This window comes from Chenopodium quinoa, unplaced genomic scaffold (assembly GCF_001683475.1).
Source record: "Chenopodium quinoa cultivar QQ74 unplaced genomic scaffold, ASM168347v1, whole genome shotgun sequence".
Classification (NCBI taxonomy): domain Eukaryota; kingdom Viridiplantae; phylum Streptophyta; class Magnoliopsida; order Caryophyllales; family Amaranthaceae; genus Chenopodium; species Chenopodium quinoa.
The window spans coordinates 457625-476800 of record NW_018742899.1 but is presented as its reverse complement, the minus strand read 5'-3'; the positions used below and the strand labels follow the sequence as shown (position 1 = coordinate 476800).

At 34.0% G+C, this 19176-nt stretch overlaps 1 protein-coding gene across 1 annotated transcript; it reads right to left on the bottom strand.

Moving 5' to 3' along the window:
* Positions 1-3058: 3058 nt before the first annotated feature.
* On the bottom strand, positions 3059-17097 carry LOC110727051 (translation factor GUF1 homolog, mitochondrial-like). The gene is made up of 11 exons (XM_021906587.1): positions 16617-17097; positions 14543-15293; positions 12161-12317; positions 11992-12046; positions 11293-11360; positions 11089-11193; positions 10896-10967; positions 7759-7872; positions 4949-5089; positions 4782-4841; positions 3059-3881 (listed from the first exon to the last, which is right to left on the bottom strand). The coding sequence occupies exons 1-11, from the start codon at positions 16941-16943 to the stop codon at positions 3716-3718; spliced, it is 2016 nt and encodes a 671-aa protein (XP_021762279.1). The 5' UTR covers positions 16944-17097; the 3' UTR covers positions 3059-3715.
* Between the last annotated feature and the right edge of the window lie 2079 nt (positions 17098-19176).

The window sequence follows — 19176 nt, the reverse complement described above, 5'->3', positions numbered from 1 at the left end:
TTCTCTCATCCTCTCTCCACTCCTTAACACATATGCCTAAATTGAACGTGTCAACTAAATAGAAATGGAGGAAGTAATATGTATACTCTATTAGAAATGATTAATTATCTAACCATTATTGCAGCCAATGTTCTCAAATTTAAGTTTAACTCCCTACATTTTTGTAGTTTTTCCGGCTTGACTTTTTTGTTTGCTAATGCACACCTTAGATAAAAAAAATTATTTTAAATTATCAATAAGTAAAATATTAAAAAGTTTGTTAGTTGCTTTAGCACACTATGATAAATCCAATAACATTTTACAAGACAATATCTGTTTTTAGGTAAATGAGATTACATATAAAAAGCTAAAAAGGATAATACTAATAATAAGAACTAAGAATATATTTGGTTCATCTGATTTTGCCTGAATTTATTTAATTTATTTATTTAGTGCGGACTTTGGATTCAACCGTATCAACATCCAAGATTCATCTCTTTACGTTGAGGATAATTTTAGTGTTATATCGAGGATTGAAGACAATTCGTGAGGTTGAAATGTTGGATTTAGTGTGGCGGCCAGACCAAATTCCATAAGCCCATATTTATAATGTTGGTAATTGTTTATTAGCATATGATATTTTCTACAATTATTTAGCTTAGTCAAGTACTCAAGTGCTTATTGTTAAGATTCATGATTCTTCATGAATTATAATTTTGGCAAACATTAGAACTTTGGTGGCATCTAGTTTTAATATAGAATATTCTACACTAATCCATAAGTTTCATAAATATACACTAGTTGACTTACATCATCTATATATATATATATATATTGGTGTTTAGCAACACTCCCCCTTATTTTTCATATAAGGTTTTATTCACAATAAATAGGTGTACTTAATTACTCTGCTTGCTCTATTTGTTACTATATATTATCTAATTTTTCTTTTCTTTTTTTTTTTTAAAAAAAAATTTTTTTTGCTTTCATTACACACTTACGATATATATAAGGTTGACGATATTATCATCTTAAATGTCTTGGAAACCTATGCTATCAATAAATTCATGTATTACTTAAATTAAATCTATAATAAAAAAATATATAGGAAGTAATTTACTAATTAGTTTGTTTCATTAATACTTTTTTATCGAATTTGAGCAAAATAATAATAGAATATACGACTTTTTCACCATATACCCCTAAGTTATTTTTGTATTCACCATATACCCAACTCTTTTTTTTCAAATTCACCAAAAACACTTGAGTTCAAAATATTATCACCAAATGCCCTTAATGACTATAGCTGTCGTTAGTCATTAAGGCTAATTATACCACGTGGCAACCTATGATTGGTTGTCATTTAAATTAAATAAAATTTAAAGATAATTATTTAACTAATTATCAAAAAATAAAAAACCCACCCACCATAACCCAGCAGTAGCCACCGCCACAACCCTATCCCCGCCAATCCTCCGGCCGGCGTCGAATCTGCCGGAACTCCCGCGCCGACGCTACCTTGACCTCGACACCCAACTGCCGGCACCCCAAAGCCTCCCCTAAACCACCACGCTATTTATTCGAACACCCCCTCCTTTCTCCCTCGAAAAACGACCCCTCCCCACCGCTGGCATCCAATCACCCTTCCTTGCGTTGGCGAACCCCACACCATCTCCCCCTACCCCTCCCTCTGCTTTCTCCACCCCCGAACCACCACGCCAAAACCCCAAATTAAAAAAAAACCCTAAAATCGAAATCTAGGGTTTTGATTTTGGGGTTTTAGGGTGTCGAGGATGGTGGTTTGAGGGGGAAAAGTGGGTGAAGATGGGCGAATTAGCTTCGTCGACGCAGGGGATGGGGTTTGGCCGCCGGCGGGAGGGGAGAGAGGTGTTTTTCGAGTTGAGGGAGGGATTTTAGGGTTGCGAGGAAGGTGGTTCTAGAAAGGAGAAGGAGCAGCGGCGGGATAAGGGGAGGGAGGGTGGTCGCCGTCGCCGAAGAGCACGTTGGTCGCCGGTGTGGGGCAAGGCTGGCTGTTGTGGAATGGTGGTGCGGTGGAAGAGTGGCTGGGTTTGGGTTTTATTTTTATTTTTTATTTTTAACTTTTTTTTAATTAAATAAAATAATAATAATGGATGAACCAATTAGAATACGCCACGCGGCATAATTAGCCTGAATGGGAGTTAGCTACCGTTAGTCATTAAAGGAATTTGGTGATAATTTTTTGAAACTCAAGTGTTTTTGGTGAATTTGAAAAAAAAATAAAAAATTGGGTATATGGTGAATAAAAAAATAACTCAGGGGTATATAGTGAAAAATCCGTAGAATATATATGTCTTAATTGGCCTTTGAAATGGTGAGAATCTCTATAAGAAAAAATCAGAAGCAAAAGAAAAGACAAAGATGAAAGAGAATACAAATGATAAAGGGAAAAACTTTCAAATTATTCGTCAATATATTTAATTGTGAGATGTGCAATAATTTAAAACATTAATTATATAACATAAGAATAATGTGGTGTTTTCTTACCAGAAATTGTTAGAGAACCTGAATAGATTTTAGCAAAAGGGACGCTGTTGGACGCTGTTGAGAAAACAACTATTTGTGGACCATGTTATTGGAAATGCCGATGATTAGGACTTTTCATCAGTTTTTAAACTGAGAGAACAATCCTAACCGGATATCATTTGGTTTATTTTTAATATATAAATATAAGTTTTATTTTTGTTTTAATGGTGTATGTAATAAGATCAATAATAATTTTAGTTAGTTAATATATGTAACAAGAGAGAGTATATTTTTAGTTCGTGAAGAAATTTAGTTTAAAAATCCAATAGGAGGGGATATGACATATGAGTATATGACTCATACAGTCATACCAAACCTAAACATTACCACAAAAAAAAAAAAAACAAAAAAAAAACAAAAAATAAAATAAAAAATAAAACTTTGTGGTTTTAACGCTCCTCAAATTATTTTTATTTTTATTTTTATCCAATTAAATTTGGTAAATCATGTTGACTTGGTAAGCCCCATTACAATGGTCAATGTATTAATAGGAATCGACTAAGAAAAAAAAACATACGAAAAAACAACATAATTCAAGGATACTTGGGTTATGGTTACATTATCATGTACATTGGCTTGTACTATAGTCCAGTGCTATTACCAGTATATGTCTGGAAGTTCTTTTATGGCAAGAGAAACCATAAGTATTAAGTGCGGCAACTTAATCTACAACTTACAAGACTTCATTCCAGATTCAGCTACTGAGCACATCAACATATTATTATGTCCAATGCAATAGACTATGTACTCATACAACATGTTCACCTCTAAACAGCACCAGAAAATGTTCACGAGCTTGATAATAATAGCAGTAAAACTTCTAACTGTTGGATTTTCAGTGTAAACCCTTGCTATTCAGGTCACATCTTATTATCTAAGCTGCAGATGAAACATATGTATAGCAACAAAGATGGTTCCATATATGACAAAAGGCACACGACTAACAAATTAAAATTCGGTCCTTCAACAAAAAAATTGAAGGGCCAAATTTCAAAGAATTGACAACAGCAGTTATTGAATCAACAATTATTAGTAATAAATATAATTCTACAATTATAAGACGATAACAAAAAAAGTTTTATTAGTTAAATAAAGACGAGAAAATTAATGATACAGAAACTTTACTGATTTGAATTGCACTTTTAACTCTTTGGAAGCACCTTCCTTTCCTCTATGCTACCTTCAAGAGCTCATGGAATGCTTCCTGTGGTACATCGACTGAACCAACACGCTTCATTCGTTTCTTTCCTTCCTTTTGCTTATCTAATAGCTTTCTCTTTCGTGAAACATCACCACCATAACATTTGGCTAGCACGTTTTTCCTCAAAGCAGTTAACCTAAAATGGTAAGATAGATTAGATAACAATATTAATACCGAAAAGTCAACTCTTAAAGTGAGGACTCTTTAAGACAGTTGTGTACCTATAATTTATATATGCACAAATAAAACAACTTAGTCTAAAAAATACAAAGGTTTGAGTTCAATCTTTTACAGCTAATTTGTAATGCTGAAACGATAAGGCAGAAGTGAGAATGAGAGTACAATTCCCACAAAAAAGCGTTTATCAAAAGCAATTTAGCACTAAAAGAGGAGGGATGATTTGAATAACAAACCATCCTACCATGTCTGAAGTGAGCTTGATCGTATTTTCCTTCACTTCCAAGGCATCCTATAACTCACCTTCTTTACCTCCAAGGCTTTCCAAGCTGGCAATGGTATTAAGGAAAGAGATGAGGGCAGTGACAAAAAACTTCTAGTATAAAAGCGTGGATGTTATAGTGGTGGTCTGTGACTGAGCCCTCTAAGGTGTCAATGAAGATGGACCAATAGGTTTACCCAGAACGTGGATATACAGAGTCTAAATAAACATATGTAAAAAAGTTCATAGAGCAGATGAATGACAGCAGCAAAACATTAAAATATATTGCAGGTCATTGATATCATGCTACTTTTGTGATAGGCCTTAAATGACTCACAAAGAAGAAAATGAAAGAAGTTTGCCAATATATTGCATTAAATCTATTAGGATGATTAAGAATATATCAAATATGACAAGCAAGTGAAAAAAAGTTTCCACAATAGGATGAAATTAATTAAATCTTAAGTAATAAAACTCTACTACACCGGCTTCGTGATCATACCACATAGACGTGCAGGGTAATAAAAAAGAAGCCAACCAACATCTTATGTACTATACCAAACTTAAATAGCAAAGCATTTTAAATACAGTACTTACGTCTCTCTTGCAACAACCTTCGTACCAATTGCAGCTTGAATTGTTATTTCAAACATTTGCCTATTCATCATAAAAGCATTGAGGTCCATAAGAGAGTGCCAAGAAAATCAAACAGACAAGATAATGTTATCAGTGGAGAAGATATACAACTAAATAATTATAAAAACCTGTCTATGGATTTCTTTAACTTCTCCACCAATAGCCGACCCACACGTTGTGCTTTCAAAGTATGGATAATAGTTGCCATTGCATCAACTGGTTGTCCATTCAAAAGAATATCAAGTTTTACCAAATCAGAGGCTTGATACCTGACAATAACACAATTAGGTAAAATAAACAAGACCCACCCTTCAAAAATATGAGAGTGAGACAAAAGGGTGAAATTCAGACCTTTGTAACAATATATGCCTGCTCTAATTGCAACTTTCATTGAAGTGCATCTAGGTTACATATACTCTCATCTTGACACGTTATACAATTATCGCAACAATAACTAGTTATTAATCTAGTTAAAAACAAACATTCCGGATCCACTCGTTTCTGACATGATATTGTTCAAAATCTTGACCCTACACCAAAGAGGAGGCTCTTCCAGCTTGTATTTTAACTTCCGTCCATTCTCAGTAAGTCACTATTTCCCTATCGTTAACTTAGCTTCAGGACAGGAGGCCATGCTACGTTCAGGGTGTAGAAGAGATGACTACGCAAGAGACAACATTACAAATAACCAAAGAGAGTAACAGAATAAATGGAGCTAAAGCGCAGCTGATTCAAGTCCATTGAACTGACTCACAAGGCAACACATGCATTGGAATGATTGTATACATGGTTCATAATTGAAGAGCAATAACTTGACCAAAAGTCCAAGAATCAGGCAACAATTAGAGGCTCAAAATGGTAGTTTTTTTCAGAGTTGAATGTCAAAAGATAATCATACTTATTTAAGACCAATTCTGAACTACAACCAGCGTGCGTAAAGAAGTGGTCATATGTTTCTGGGCGCAGCTCAATATGCCTATATCTGCAGTGTCAGATCATGTGCATGAGGACTCTTGCAACTTTAAAGGAAGGATAACACTAGTGTCTTAAGACAGTTAGACTCATGACTTTGAGTTATCCCATCATAACTTTTAAAAAAAATTGGGGGTACGATAAATATGCTACCTCCGTTGTAAAGTTGCTCTATACCCAGAATTTTAAAAAAGTTAACTTGATATAAATAAAAGTTACCCCAATAAAAATTAAAGTTATCTATGTTTTAGTGATAAACTTATCCTATTTAAATGAATAAAAATCAAATCTCAGTAATAAAAATAGTAATAGTAATAGTAAAAACAATTGTTGAAAAGAGAAATTTTTTAGGAAATTTTGAAAAGAGAAATGTTTTTGGAAATTTTGAGAAGATTTATCCCAACTATTGTTGATCTTTCATAAAAATTTCAACTATAATTATTCTAGAAATTCCCTAACTATGTGGGGGTACCTTTCTTTAATGACCCTATGACTTGTATTTATTTACTGGTTAAAAAGATTAAAGGATCACGTTTTAACCTTTAGCCATTTAATCTTATTTTTATCAACAAAAAGAAAAAGAAAAAAAAAATACCCTAATTCCCTCTCACCCTCTTCTACTTGACTAGAATTAAATGCTTGCCTTTAAGTTTATTCCGATGGAATACATACAAACATAAAAAGATATGTTTCCTTAACCGATTAAAGATATCAAGAAAAATATTATAAGGCATGTTATCTTCACCTTAATTTTACTGAATTGAAATTATAATTACTGAAATGAAATTATTTTTGCTAAACCTAAATTAATCGTATTCAACTAAAATTATTCTTACTGAACTAAAATCATTTTTAGTGCAATGAAATTATTTTTGTCGAACTTCAATTATATTTTTACTGAATTGAAATTATGTTAACAATATTTGGAATAATTTTTTAGTGATGTAATTGAAATGTTTTCCGTACTATGAATAATATGATTTTTTTTTTTATTTATAAATATCTAATACAAAAAATACTTATAAATGGGAAGAAAATTATATATTAGTTGTATATTTATGGTAGATGTATGATGAATAAATGGGAAGAAAATATTAATATGGATACGTAATATATTTTTAAAGATTAAACAAAGAAAACAAAAAACAAAACTAAAGAAAAAATAAAAAAAATAATAAAAATTAAATAAACAAATAACAAAAAGGTGGTTTTGGAGGGAAGAAATACAACTGGAAGTGACATGTGTCATTTCAATGTTTGCTTTAGTATTAAGTATAAATTCACAATAGTTGATTCTTTTAACACTTTCATTAGCCAAGAAGCCAACAACATATGTCTAGACTAGAACAAAACAACCAAGGACCAAGAATGTATAAAGAAAGTATCAGCTGACAGCAGTTAGTAAGCGCAATATACAGATGAACGACAACAAGCAGTACGTGAAGTACAATGCTTATTAAGAGGAACCACATTTGGAAACCTATTAAAAGGCCTTGGTACACTAGTCCTCACCAAAAACAATTGACATTAACAACAGATAATTATTGCCAACTTGAAACCAACACAAATCAGATATCTATAATACATGTACTCCTTTTACCTGAGAACCCAAGTGCTTGACAAAGACAAGGGTATGAAGTATGAACACTTGAAACTGTAATTCGGACCAAGAAAAGCAAACTTTCATGAACGGACTAGTCTGGAATTAACCCCAGTCCCAACAGAAGATTTAAGTAATATAGTCTAGCGCAATGACTATGTTACAATAAATCAATAACAAGCTGCTATTAAGTTTCTTAAATCGATACACGTCATTATGAATGAGAGAGGAATAGATCAAATCATGTAGTCTAGCACATTGACTATGTTACAATAAAACAAAAACAAGCTGCTATTCAGTTTCTTATATCTCATAATTATTAGATACACAGATCACTATTAATAAGAGGGGAACAGCAAATCTTACTCTGAATCTTCATAGTCAAACGAAGCATATCCTGAGGTAATGCTTTTTAGCTGATCATAAAAATCAACAACCATTTCTCGCAATGGTAATCGGTACTTCATCAACGCCCTTTGACTGCAGAAATAACGATCAACAGTTGGTAAATGGTAATAATAGACAATACTAATTCCATTCATATAAAACACCAATTCAGACTAACTTAGATCAATAGGACTCCTCAATATGAAGAGTACTAAATAGAGTTTCAATCCATGAACATTAAGTTGACAAAAGAACAGACTCAGCATTCCGTAAGAAAAGCGAACAAATCCACTTTATTGTAGTTTAGCATGTGTACAAAAATCATTAACAGCTATGGTTCCTAGCCCGGATCTTACAATTCTATGATTCAAAAAAATGGCTCCAACCTGGATCTTATTGTTTGTAAGATCTTTTAATGATTTACGATCTTACGATCCACCAATCCGATCCAACATACAATGATAATGTAAGATGTTGAACCATTAACACATATCTTTATTACTAATTAATTCATGTCCAAAAATAATCAAAAGTATTCAAAATGCTGAGAAAATGACAAAATCAAAGAAATTCATTTAATATAATCCCAAGTAAGAATGAGCTAAACAATGCCATCTAGTATTAATATTACTTAATGTACGTAGTTTTTTTTTTTTTTTTTTTTTTTATTATCACATTGTCACAATATTAACAGTTTTATCCATTACTTAGTAGGACCTTACGATCCAACGAATCGATTCTTACAATCTAATCCTACCCCTCTCATCAACCCAACCTTGCTATCAACTCGGAAAAGCATAAAAGATTTCACGTGAAATCGCCTACCCCAACCTTCTCTTTTGGAATTTGTCAACGTCCACATAAAATCCCTAACCTTAAGAGAAACCTTTTGCTAATTCGTGAGTAATGTTTTGCAGAACTTGTCAGGTAAATTAGGATGCACCTACATTTTATTTTAGTTCACATTGATGGAGAAACCTTTTGCTAATTCTTGAGTTGTTTGGCGGAACTTGGCACATAAATTAGGATGCACCTACAATTTAGTTTAGTTCACGATGAGAGTTTAGATGGGGTTCAATTTGATGCATTTTATCGATCCCTTGGAAACATACTGAAAATCATTGTAGGCACGAAACTTCAAGAAAAATGAATATCACAAGTGAAAGTCTTTCAAAGATTGTTTGTAAGAGCCCAATCACACATGTTGATCACAGCAACGTTAATGCTAAATTGCTATTTACCGAGCTAAAGAAAAGCAACATGATTGCATGAGGCCATGAGGGTGGATGCCAGCTAGATTAATTAGCAAAGCTTTATGGGATGGTAACCAAGGTAATAAATCCCATTTGTATCGCTAGCCTTTTTAATGTTGCTAATTTGCCCCCCTCATATTTAGATGAGGAGAAAGAGAAAAGACTCAAAGATGAATCAATTAGACAGGTGTATACCCACCACTATTACCACTCTAGGAATACTTGATAGCTATCATTGTGACTTTCATCATTTCATCACCCACCAACAATGACATTTTTTGCATCATGGTCCGCGCATATATATATTGATCATTGAAAGCATTATTAAACATTTAGACCCTAATCCTATTTGCAAAAGCTTCTTGAAGTGTTTAAAAACTTGAGAAGCATTTCTTAGGCCAAACATGGGTTCCCAAGGAGAAAAGTTTTTCAAGAAGCCCAAAATAGTTTCTAGGAAAGAAGAAAACGTTAAAGACCAATTTGGAGCTTCTACCAAGTCTTTCTCAACAAGCTGTCTTCCCCTTTAATGAAACTGTTTTTGGACCATAATACCCTTATCATTACATTTATATTGCAGCATGTCCTAATTAAAAACAATCCCGCCTTCTCTTTCTTCATTAACTTGTTGGCTTGCTATCACTAGTCAAGTCATCTGAATCAATACTCATACATAATAATACTACATTGCAAAAATTTCAAGACCACAAGCACCAAATTATTCATCTAATTAAGTGAGATTTGATTTCAAGAAAGATAAAAAAAAAAATTAAAAAAAAAAAAAGCTATAGCCAATTGATCCAAAAATAAATTGAAGAGTTATCTTTCACCTACAAATTGAGGCTAAAGATTGGAAGTTTTTTACAGTGTCGAAGGAGATATAAGTCTGCCATTATCATGTTTACAATGGGAGATGGTATTTGTTTATTTTTAGATAGTCATAGATTGTAGGCCTAAATTTTGCCAACTAAGAAGATTAAAAGTGTATGTTTGGTTATAAATTGTTTGCTCTCAGTTGGTAACCTCGTATGAAGTAATTGGGTGGAATGCTACTTTACTTGCTTGATTATCATGTATCGAAGGTATGCTGGTAAATTTGACCCATTTTTTAATTCAATTTGACTTTTGCTTCAATGTGTATGAAAAAGTGATAGAATCTAGGTGTTGCAGACTTTTGAGATACTACATAAAAGGGATTACATCTCTAAAAACAACTTTATTTTGATTTGCTGGGTGACCGTTATTTGATTTTAGTAATAAAGAGATGAATTATTAAGCAGTAAATTATGGGCCAAAATAATCTGATTACAGAACAAAAACTGGCATATCTGCATAGGGCCAAACAGTGTAATTCGATTTCTATTTTCACAAGCAATTTAAAATTTTCAAGGCCTATCAAAATTATTTCTTCATAAACTGTTTCTAGAAAACTACTTCTAGGAAACAGAGGATTCAGAAAAGCTTGGACAAACAGTTGCTTTTGTAGTTGACTTAGTAATAGCCATAATTGTTATCAGCAGTGAGACAAGTGTTTTGTATCAGTTTTCAGGTTATTATAACAATTTCAGTACAATTCAGGCTGAGTTCAAGTTCAATCCCATACTCCTCAGTATCTGTAACTTGTAAGACTGTAATTCAGATTTTCTTTATCTACTTAATCCTAGCAATGGGTCTGTATTTAAGAATGATAGAGTTATATCACTGAAGCAACTAACCAGTATGATTTTTATTTTTCTTTTTGCCTAAAATACAGTCACTATTCGCAAGTGCATCCAAAAAAAGTTAGCAGCCAAAAATAAGAATCAACTTACATATATGGGGGAAAATTCAATGGCCCAGTTCAGTTCCAGGGAGAAAAGACATTACCTATCTATAAAGGAGTATTCGAGCTGCACTCCCCTACGATCAGAGCAAAGGGTCATAACAGGCCCAATATACCTTCATAGAGATTACAATCCACGTATATCAAAACTTACATTTCATGTTGGAAAATTGAAGGTAAAGCATGAAAAATCCTTAAGAGCTATTTATCAAACCACAAGGGTACTTGAGAGCTTACTCACTAGGAATTATAATGGTCGCTATAACGGTAGGTTCCCAACAAGATGTCACTCGTTTCTTGGGATCCGACGGCAAAGAAGCGGGATTTTGGACTTCAATTTTGCTATGGTGGAAAGAAAACCACAGAACATTGATATCAAAACAAAACCACCTCCAAGCGTGATTAATATATATATAGATTAAAGTAAGTAAATCAACTTACCTTCCATCAGAATATTCAAATATATATGGCACTGTTGGAACAGTGGATATTATGTGAGCTCCATATTCCTGCCATTCATATATAATCGTAAGCACCAAAGAAGCAACATTATAATGAACTCTAGGGAAGTCTCGACATTACTTATGTTCCATCGTCTTAAGGATTTGCCTTTTCACAAGATATAAGAAAAGTAGATAAATTTCATTTAATATTCTGAATATGCACTATATTTTTTCTCTCATCCCAGCATGCGGTGATGCATTACTTGATTCTGTGACACATAAATATGTATGTTATCGACAAAGGAAATTTGAATGTGAAGACAAACAGGTCAAACACGTTTTTCAAACCCAAATGTTTCATATCAAGGGTATTGGAGATGAAACATGTAAGAATTTGAAGTGCAAGCAACTGGTGGGGCATGCATTTTGGATAGGCAGAGAACCTTTTTGAGACAGAGAAAGAACATCATTTATTCACATGGCATTAGATAGTGATAGCTAGTTACTCCTGCAATGAAATTTCGTTTCTCATCTCCCCTTTCTAATGTTTGTACGTCATTGCCAATCTGTACACCCCAAATACACCAAATAAGCCATTTGGCTTCATACACAAAAGACAGAGTCTAAGACAAATAGAGGCACATAATTATTCGCCAAAGTCAAATTAATTTAAATAATTACTCACAGAAAATCATACCTGCTCAAGGCGTTGATGGAAAACATCCATGTGAAGTAAACCTAAGAAACCACACCTGCAAGATAGTAAACATATATAAAGAAAAAGGAATTCATATCACACACATGTCAGTGTTTCAAATATTGACATGAAAAGAAAGTACAATAGACTTGCTTTTACAGATATATACCTGAAACCTAGGCCAAGTGCCATGCTAGTTTCTTTTGAGACACAAACACTGGCATCATTACATGTTAGCCTCTCAATTGCGTGACTAAGTGCTTCAAAATCTGATCCATCAGCAGGATATAAACCAGAGAACACCATATGTCTTGCAGGCTTGAAACCTGGAAATTGACACAGCATAAAGTGAAAAAATGGGAATTTAGTAAAGCAACCATGACAATAAACCAAACCTAGGTGCCATATATCATGATCTCAAAAGAAGGTCCTTGCAAAACAACCACAAATAAAATCTCTTCAAAAATGTTAGCATCTTTTTTATGCTTAACACAAATCTTTCCTCCTATTTATTTTTATTAAACTGCATATCAACTCATTGGCACCAATAACTACATTACTACATAGTCCACTTTGTTAGAAGAGCTATGGTATCTGCTATGAAAAAATAACTATGGCTATAAGAGTTATGATGGATTTAACATTAAGAGCAAGTCAACATTAAGAGAAACATCTGCAATCACATAGTTGCTCTCCTTGAGACACCTAAGTTGGATTTAGTTCTTGCATTAGAAGAATGATGCCATATTGTAAACGGAAATTCATACACAAAATTACAGTAGCAAGGATACAATAAACGGAAATTCATACCTATTTGAAACCACCAATTTGGCCAGAACAAACCCCTAGCCACACAAAACCACCAACATCCACCCAAAAACACACAACTCTAACAATTTGGGAAAAAAAAAAATCAAGAGAAAAAACAATGTTATACCATTTTATATCTTCTTATTATGGCCTTAAAGACGAATTCGAGCATATAAACTCCAAAAGGAAGAGAGTAGGGGCGGTGGCAGGGGTGGGGGCAGTGGAGTGGCGGCAGCCGGCAAGGTAGAAGTAGGAGGTGGGGCAGGTGTCGGCATATTTCTATTTTGGGTAATCTTTGTAATGATAAATGACAAGCTTACCCTTACTTCTCCTTTCTTTCCTCCCCCCCCCCAATAGACCAGTCTTTCTCCTCTATAACCCACCCACTCTCTCTCCTCTATCCTCTCTAACAGCCATCACCATGGCTAAACATCTCAATTTCTCTCTCCTCTCCTACTCTCTGACCCTTGACGACTTGCACAGCCACCCTCATTACAATCACCGGCGTAAGAGGAACAACCACCGTCGCCTGAATTTCGGTCTATCTTCACCTCCAAGTCGCAAATTTAACTAGAGCACCTTGACCCACATTCCGATTTCTAGCACCAGCGTTCAATTCGGTCGCAGTGTAGTGGGAGCGGGTGTACTTTGAGGAGTAACACCACGAAATTGCCTAAGCACAACTCATGTGCGACGATGGTGGTCGGGGAGGGTTTAATTTTCTCTCTCTTCTACTCTCTTTGTGATGTTATGGAATTGATTTAATTTCTTCAAGAAAAAAAATTAACTTGTAATTTTAGATACGGGTCAAGTTAGTTTTCATGGATTTGGTGTTAAATTCAAATTTTACATTAATTTGATGGTAGAGCATTGGCAGTAATTAATCCATTATGCTAGTGTTGCAAGTGCCGGTGGTAGTTTGATTATTACTCTATAGTTGTGTAATAGGCGGTGGTAGTTTTGGATGGTGGAGCAAGCGCGTCTTATTTGTCACAATTGTCAATTTGGAAGGAAGATGGGTCTTTGGGGTATTATTGTCTTTTATTATCCTTCGTTCACTTTCTTAATATGTGTGCCAAAATGAAACGTGTCAACTAATAAAGAACGGAGGAAATATAAACCAAGGATATTACTGTCAGATTGGTTGATGGGAGGGGCCAAAATTCTAATTTTGCAAAATATAACATAGTACAGATTGTTACTAAGAGGCCCTACAAATCTACATGATAAAAAGCACTTTCTAGAGTAATTCAATCCCACATTCTCTACCAACATATTCAAGCCCAAAGTTGGTGTGTTCCTTGAAGGAGGATATTACTATGTCTACTTTGATTGTTAGTTGATTGTCTTGTTGAATGCCACTATAGCTTCTTGTAGAAACTCAAAAGTGGACTTTATCCCCAAAAAATTATAGATACTATACTCTTTTGGTCCTTAGAATGATGAGTAGATAAGATATAACAATATCACCCTTATTGAACATTTGTTTGCAACTCACCAAAATCTTTACTCTATTGTTCCAACAAATTACAATGTAACCACGTTAGTTCATTCTTATCTCACATATACTAGTATTTCTTCTACAGCCCCTACTAAAAGCCTAGAGAAAAAAGAGTTTTGCATAGATCTAACTAGACGAATATTAGGACTAAGCAAACAATAGAAGGATGTCAATTGTTGTTCCTGTGCTTACTAGCAATGCAAGAACATGTACCAAAATTTATAATAAAGTCATGTTTACCTGGAAGAGGCTCAACAACAGTGCGAACATGAAACAAGGTATCACCAATACGTGCCTCTTTAGTAGAACGCATGCCACTGACCACATAACCCACTTGGCCAGTGAAAAGCATTCCAGTAGGAACTAGCTCAGGATGCATGAACCCAACATCTGAAACTTCATAAGTTTGTCCAGTTGCAACAGATGAAATCTTGTCTCCTTTGCGCAATGTGCCGTCAACTATAGCCACATGACATATAACTCCTTTGTATTCATCATAATATGAATCCAACAAAAGCATACGTAACGGAGAGCCAGCCTTTCCAGGGGGAGGGGGAATCCGTTCTATCACTGCAGGAAGGATGTGCTCAAGACCCTGCCCTGTTTTAGCAGACGTGAGGAGGGTATCTTTTGGTTCCAGATCAAACATGGACTTAAGCTGGGCCATAACACGGTCAGGATCAGCTGTAGGTTGATCAATTTTGTTTATGACAGGGATTATAGACAGATTTGACTCAAAAGCTAGATAAAAGTTGGCAACAGTCTGTGCTTGAACACCTTGAGCAGCATCAACAACTAAGAGAGCCCCTTGGCAAGCAGCTAACGATCTAGATACCTCATAGCTAAAATCAACATGACCAGGTGTATCAATCAAATTTAGTAAAAAATTTGAGGGGTCTTCTGTACTGGCACGTGTTGCTATCTCAGGGTCATACTTGTAGAACATAGTAGCAGTCTGAGCTTTAACAGTAATCCCTCTTTCTCTCTCCACCTAAGAGTACTCAAATGTAAAACATTATCAGCTAGGGAACAAGGGTAAGGGGGTGAAGAAAAGCAAAGGTCAGCGTGAAAACGAAGCCAACTGACAATTGATGATAATATATATATATATATATATATATATATATATGCTTTTAAACTAATCTGATCTGTGCCAACGAAAGGTAAAAACAGATGATGCTTACACTAACAAATGAACACCACAGCAAAGAAATAATATTTGATTTCCATTTGAAACAGTAAACAATAGCACAAGGTACTTTTATATTATTTAATTTCAGTCTTGGCTTAGTAAAAAACTAACTTTCAGAAATTATACCAACAATCCCGTAACAGCAGAATCCAATCATGTACAGTAAGACCGAATTCGAAAAAAAATAAGCATTTCCTCAAAATTTTACACTTATTCTAAATTGGATTTTCTTTTAAGACCTTAGAGACTGTACTTAAATTGGACATACTACCAAGAACAGCATTAGCATAAAATATCACTAACAAAGTTAAGAACTCCACCAAACCCTAAAAGTGAACATACCAAAACACCACTGGCAGGGCTAGAAAAATTCAAAATGTATGCAGTCTTACCCCTATTTTTCAACCAAAACGCAGGAAACTTTTATTTATAGCAATGCCAGTTCTAAAGCATACCTCACAAAGCCACAATCAGCTTCCAAAATGTGTACATATCAATAAGATGATCAACAAAAGATACATTCATTAAAGACAATAAAGCCTGCTTGGAGAAATATGCATTTTCATAAAGAATTTGCCCAAATCCTCATAGGAAAAAAAAATTAGGCAGATACTTGTAACTTCACAAAAGATTTTTTTTAAGTTAATAATGCAACCTGTCTCAATCCAGAATCCAAAATGTACCCATGAGAAGGCTCCTTTTTTTCATAAATCCCCGAAATCTCACCTCAGGTTACTCCGCGAAATGGCAAAACGCAATGCACCGTATTAACCGGGCAAATGTCATAGTGCATAAAACAAAATTTACCCCTAACACAGACAGTATAGTCACAATAACAATAATTAGGTTACCACGCGAAATGCCAAAATTCAATGCACCATAATAATGAGGCAAAATTCACAATGTAAAATACTAAATTGATTAGACCTTTAAAAGCAATAATTAGGTTATCACGCGAAATGCCAAAATTTGATAACAAAACTAGTCTCTACATTCATAAAGTAGTTTCAGAAACAACAATAACAAAATGCAATTACGACAACGGCGAAAACAATAAAAAAAAAAAATAAAAAAAAAAAAAAAAAAAAGCAAGAAAAAGAATGTAGAGTGAACGCCGCAAACCTGAAGCTTGTCAAGGTACTGAGGTTGACCATGGCCTTTCCTAATAGTCCCAGTAAGCTCCAACAATCGGTCAGCAAGGGTTGATTTACCATGATCAACATGAGCAATAATCGAAAAATTGCGAATTTTTTCAGGTGGGTATTGACTCAAATCTAGGTCATTATCTTTCTGGGAATTCCTAGATTTTGAACAATATGAACTGGTTAATTTCAATCTACTCTCTACATCATTGTTGGGTATTCTTGTTGAAGAGATTACTGGGTATTTTAGGGTATGAAATTGTTTGATTAATCTTCGGGTTCTTGAGAGTCTACTGATTAAACCCATTTGTAGATGATTGTTGCTGGATCAAAAGGGTTTAGGGTTTATGCAACATGGTTAAAGGCTAAGATGAAACACTTTGTTTAGAAACTCAACAGCAAGGTCTGCAACAATACACTTAAATGAAAACGGAACAAAATTTGAGAGAGTTTTAACGCTCGCTTTGGTTAATTATATTACGCCTTTCATTTTATAAACACAAATTATTATATATGGTTGGTCACACCGTAGCATGGGTTACTTATTTTGAGTTACTTATTCGGGTTACTCAGTCTATCAGGGTTTATTTATTATGGGGTTATTCATTATTAAGGGGTTAATCTGTCGGTCAGGGGTTACTCTTACATAGAACACTCGTTAACCGACTAAGTAACCCCTGAATAAGTCACCTCTTATCGACTGAGTAACCTCAGAATAAGTAACCCTTAACCGACTAAGTAACTCCTAATAAGTAACCCCGGGCACACGGTGTGACCAACCACATAGAAAAAAATACCATTCTATAAATATTGCAACATTTGCATTTTAATTCATGGTATAGTTCTATAACATATAAGTAGAGCTTTGAAATTGACACGACACGATAACACGATCGAAATTGACATGACACGGTCATAAAATTATTGAGGAAAAACACGAAATCAACACAACACGACATGAAATCAACTCAAACACGATCCGTAATAAATTGGTCAAACTTTTCAATTATTCAACATTTTTTATAGTTTTTGATATATTTTGTGAATAACACGAAATAAACACGAACATAACATGACATGACTTTTTGACATCTCTACCTATAAGGCTATAAAATCTATACCTAAGATTGGACATAATCTCCAATATTTATGGTTAAAATAGTGATTTACCACTTTGGCACTTATTATATTGTATTTAAGAATATGTCCTTTGCCAATGAAGATAAATCAATGTCCTTTGCCAATGAAAATAAATCAATTTCCTTTGCAAATAATGAAGATAAATTAATTGACATATACTCCCTTCTTTTTTTTTATTTTTAATTGCAACAGATTCTATAATCGGTCTTCAATTATTGCAACACTTCCTTAAATGGAAATATCACGCACTATTTTTATTATAACTCTCACCTTACATGGTCCCCATTTTAACGTCACTAACACTCATATTCATTACCTATCCATTACTTTTACATAAACTATTACCCATTATCACTATCTTATCATTTTTTTAATTTTCCAACAGACCTCACTTACATAATATTTCAATAAATTCAACTCAATTGTATAAAACTCTGTGTTGATCAACATGTTGCAATTACCAGCAACATACATCATTTGTGACCATGCAACCCTACTGACGTCCTCTAAGAAAATAACACGAAGATCATTCGAGACCAACCTTAAGAGAACGAAAATTTGATCAAGATAAACCCCATAATTAGCTCACTAATTTGGCGCCCTAGTCTGTAATACCCCGTATTTAATTTTTATACGTATATTAATTTAAAATATTATTTTATGAAGTATTTAAATAATTTGAAATGAATTATTTATGATATTTTAATAATTTAAAAAGGTTTATTTTAATTAAAAGTTCATTTTTAATTATTTAATTGGTATGGAAATATTTTATTTTATTATTTAGAAACTTTAGGGCATGATTAATTTATAAAAAGAAATTTCAAGTCAAGGGAGTTTTAAAGAAAGTCAAATGTCAATTGGAATAGGAGTAGGAATCATTAAGGGTAGAAAGGGAAATTAAGGTAGGAGGATTTTGAGAGAGGGTATAAATACCCATCATATGAGCAAATAATTGAACTTTGCCCAAGGTGGAGAATACCCAAAGGTAAATCTCTTTCTCTCTCCTCTTATTTTTCTTTCCCCTTAATTTTTCCCTCTCCCCTTTTTTCTTCTCACCTCACACGCACACCACCACCACCACCACCACAGCCGGCCGCCGCTAGCACAAGGCGACAGCAGCAGCTAGCCGCGGGGAGGTGGTGCGCCGGCCACTCTCCCCTCCTTCTTATGTGGTTTAGCCCTTAAAAAAAAAAGAACTTCTTTTTTATTTTTAATTCAATCTAGCCTTGATTAATTATTGTTTTGGGGTGTGTGTGATGAGTTCATGGTGTTTTAACAATGATTAATATGTATATAATTTTCAGATTTAGTTTTTGAATTTAAAAGCCCCAAATTGAAAACCCTAGGTTTCTAAATTAATGTTTATTGATGAAATTTGATTGTAGCTGATTAAAACT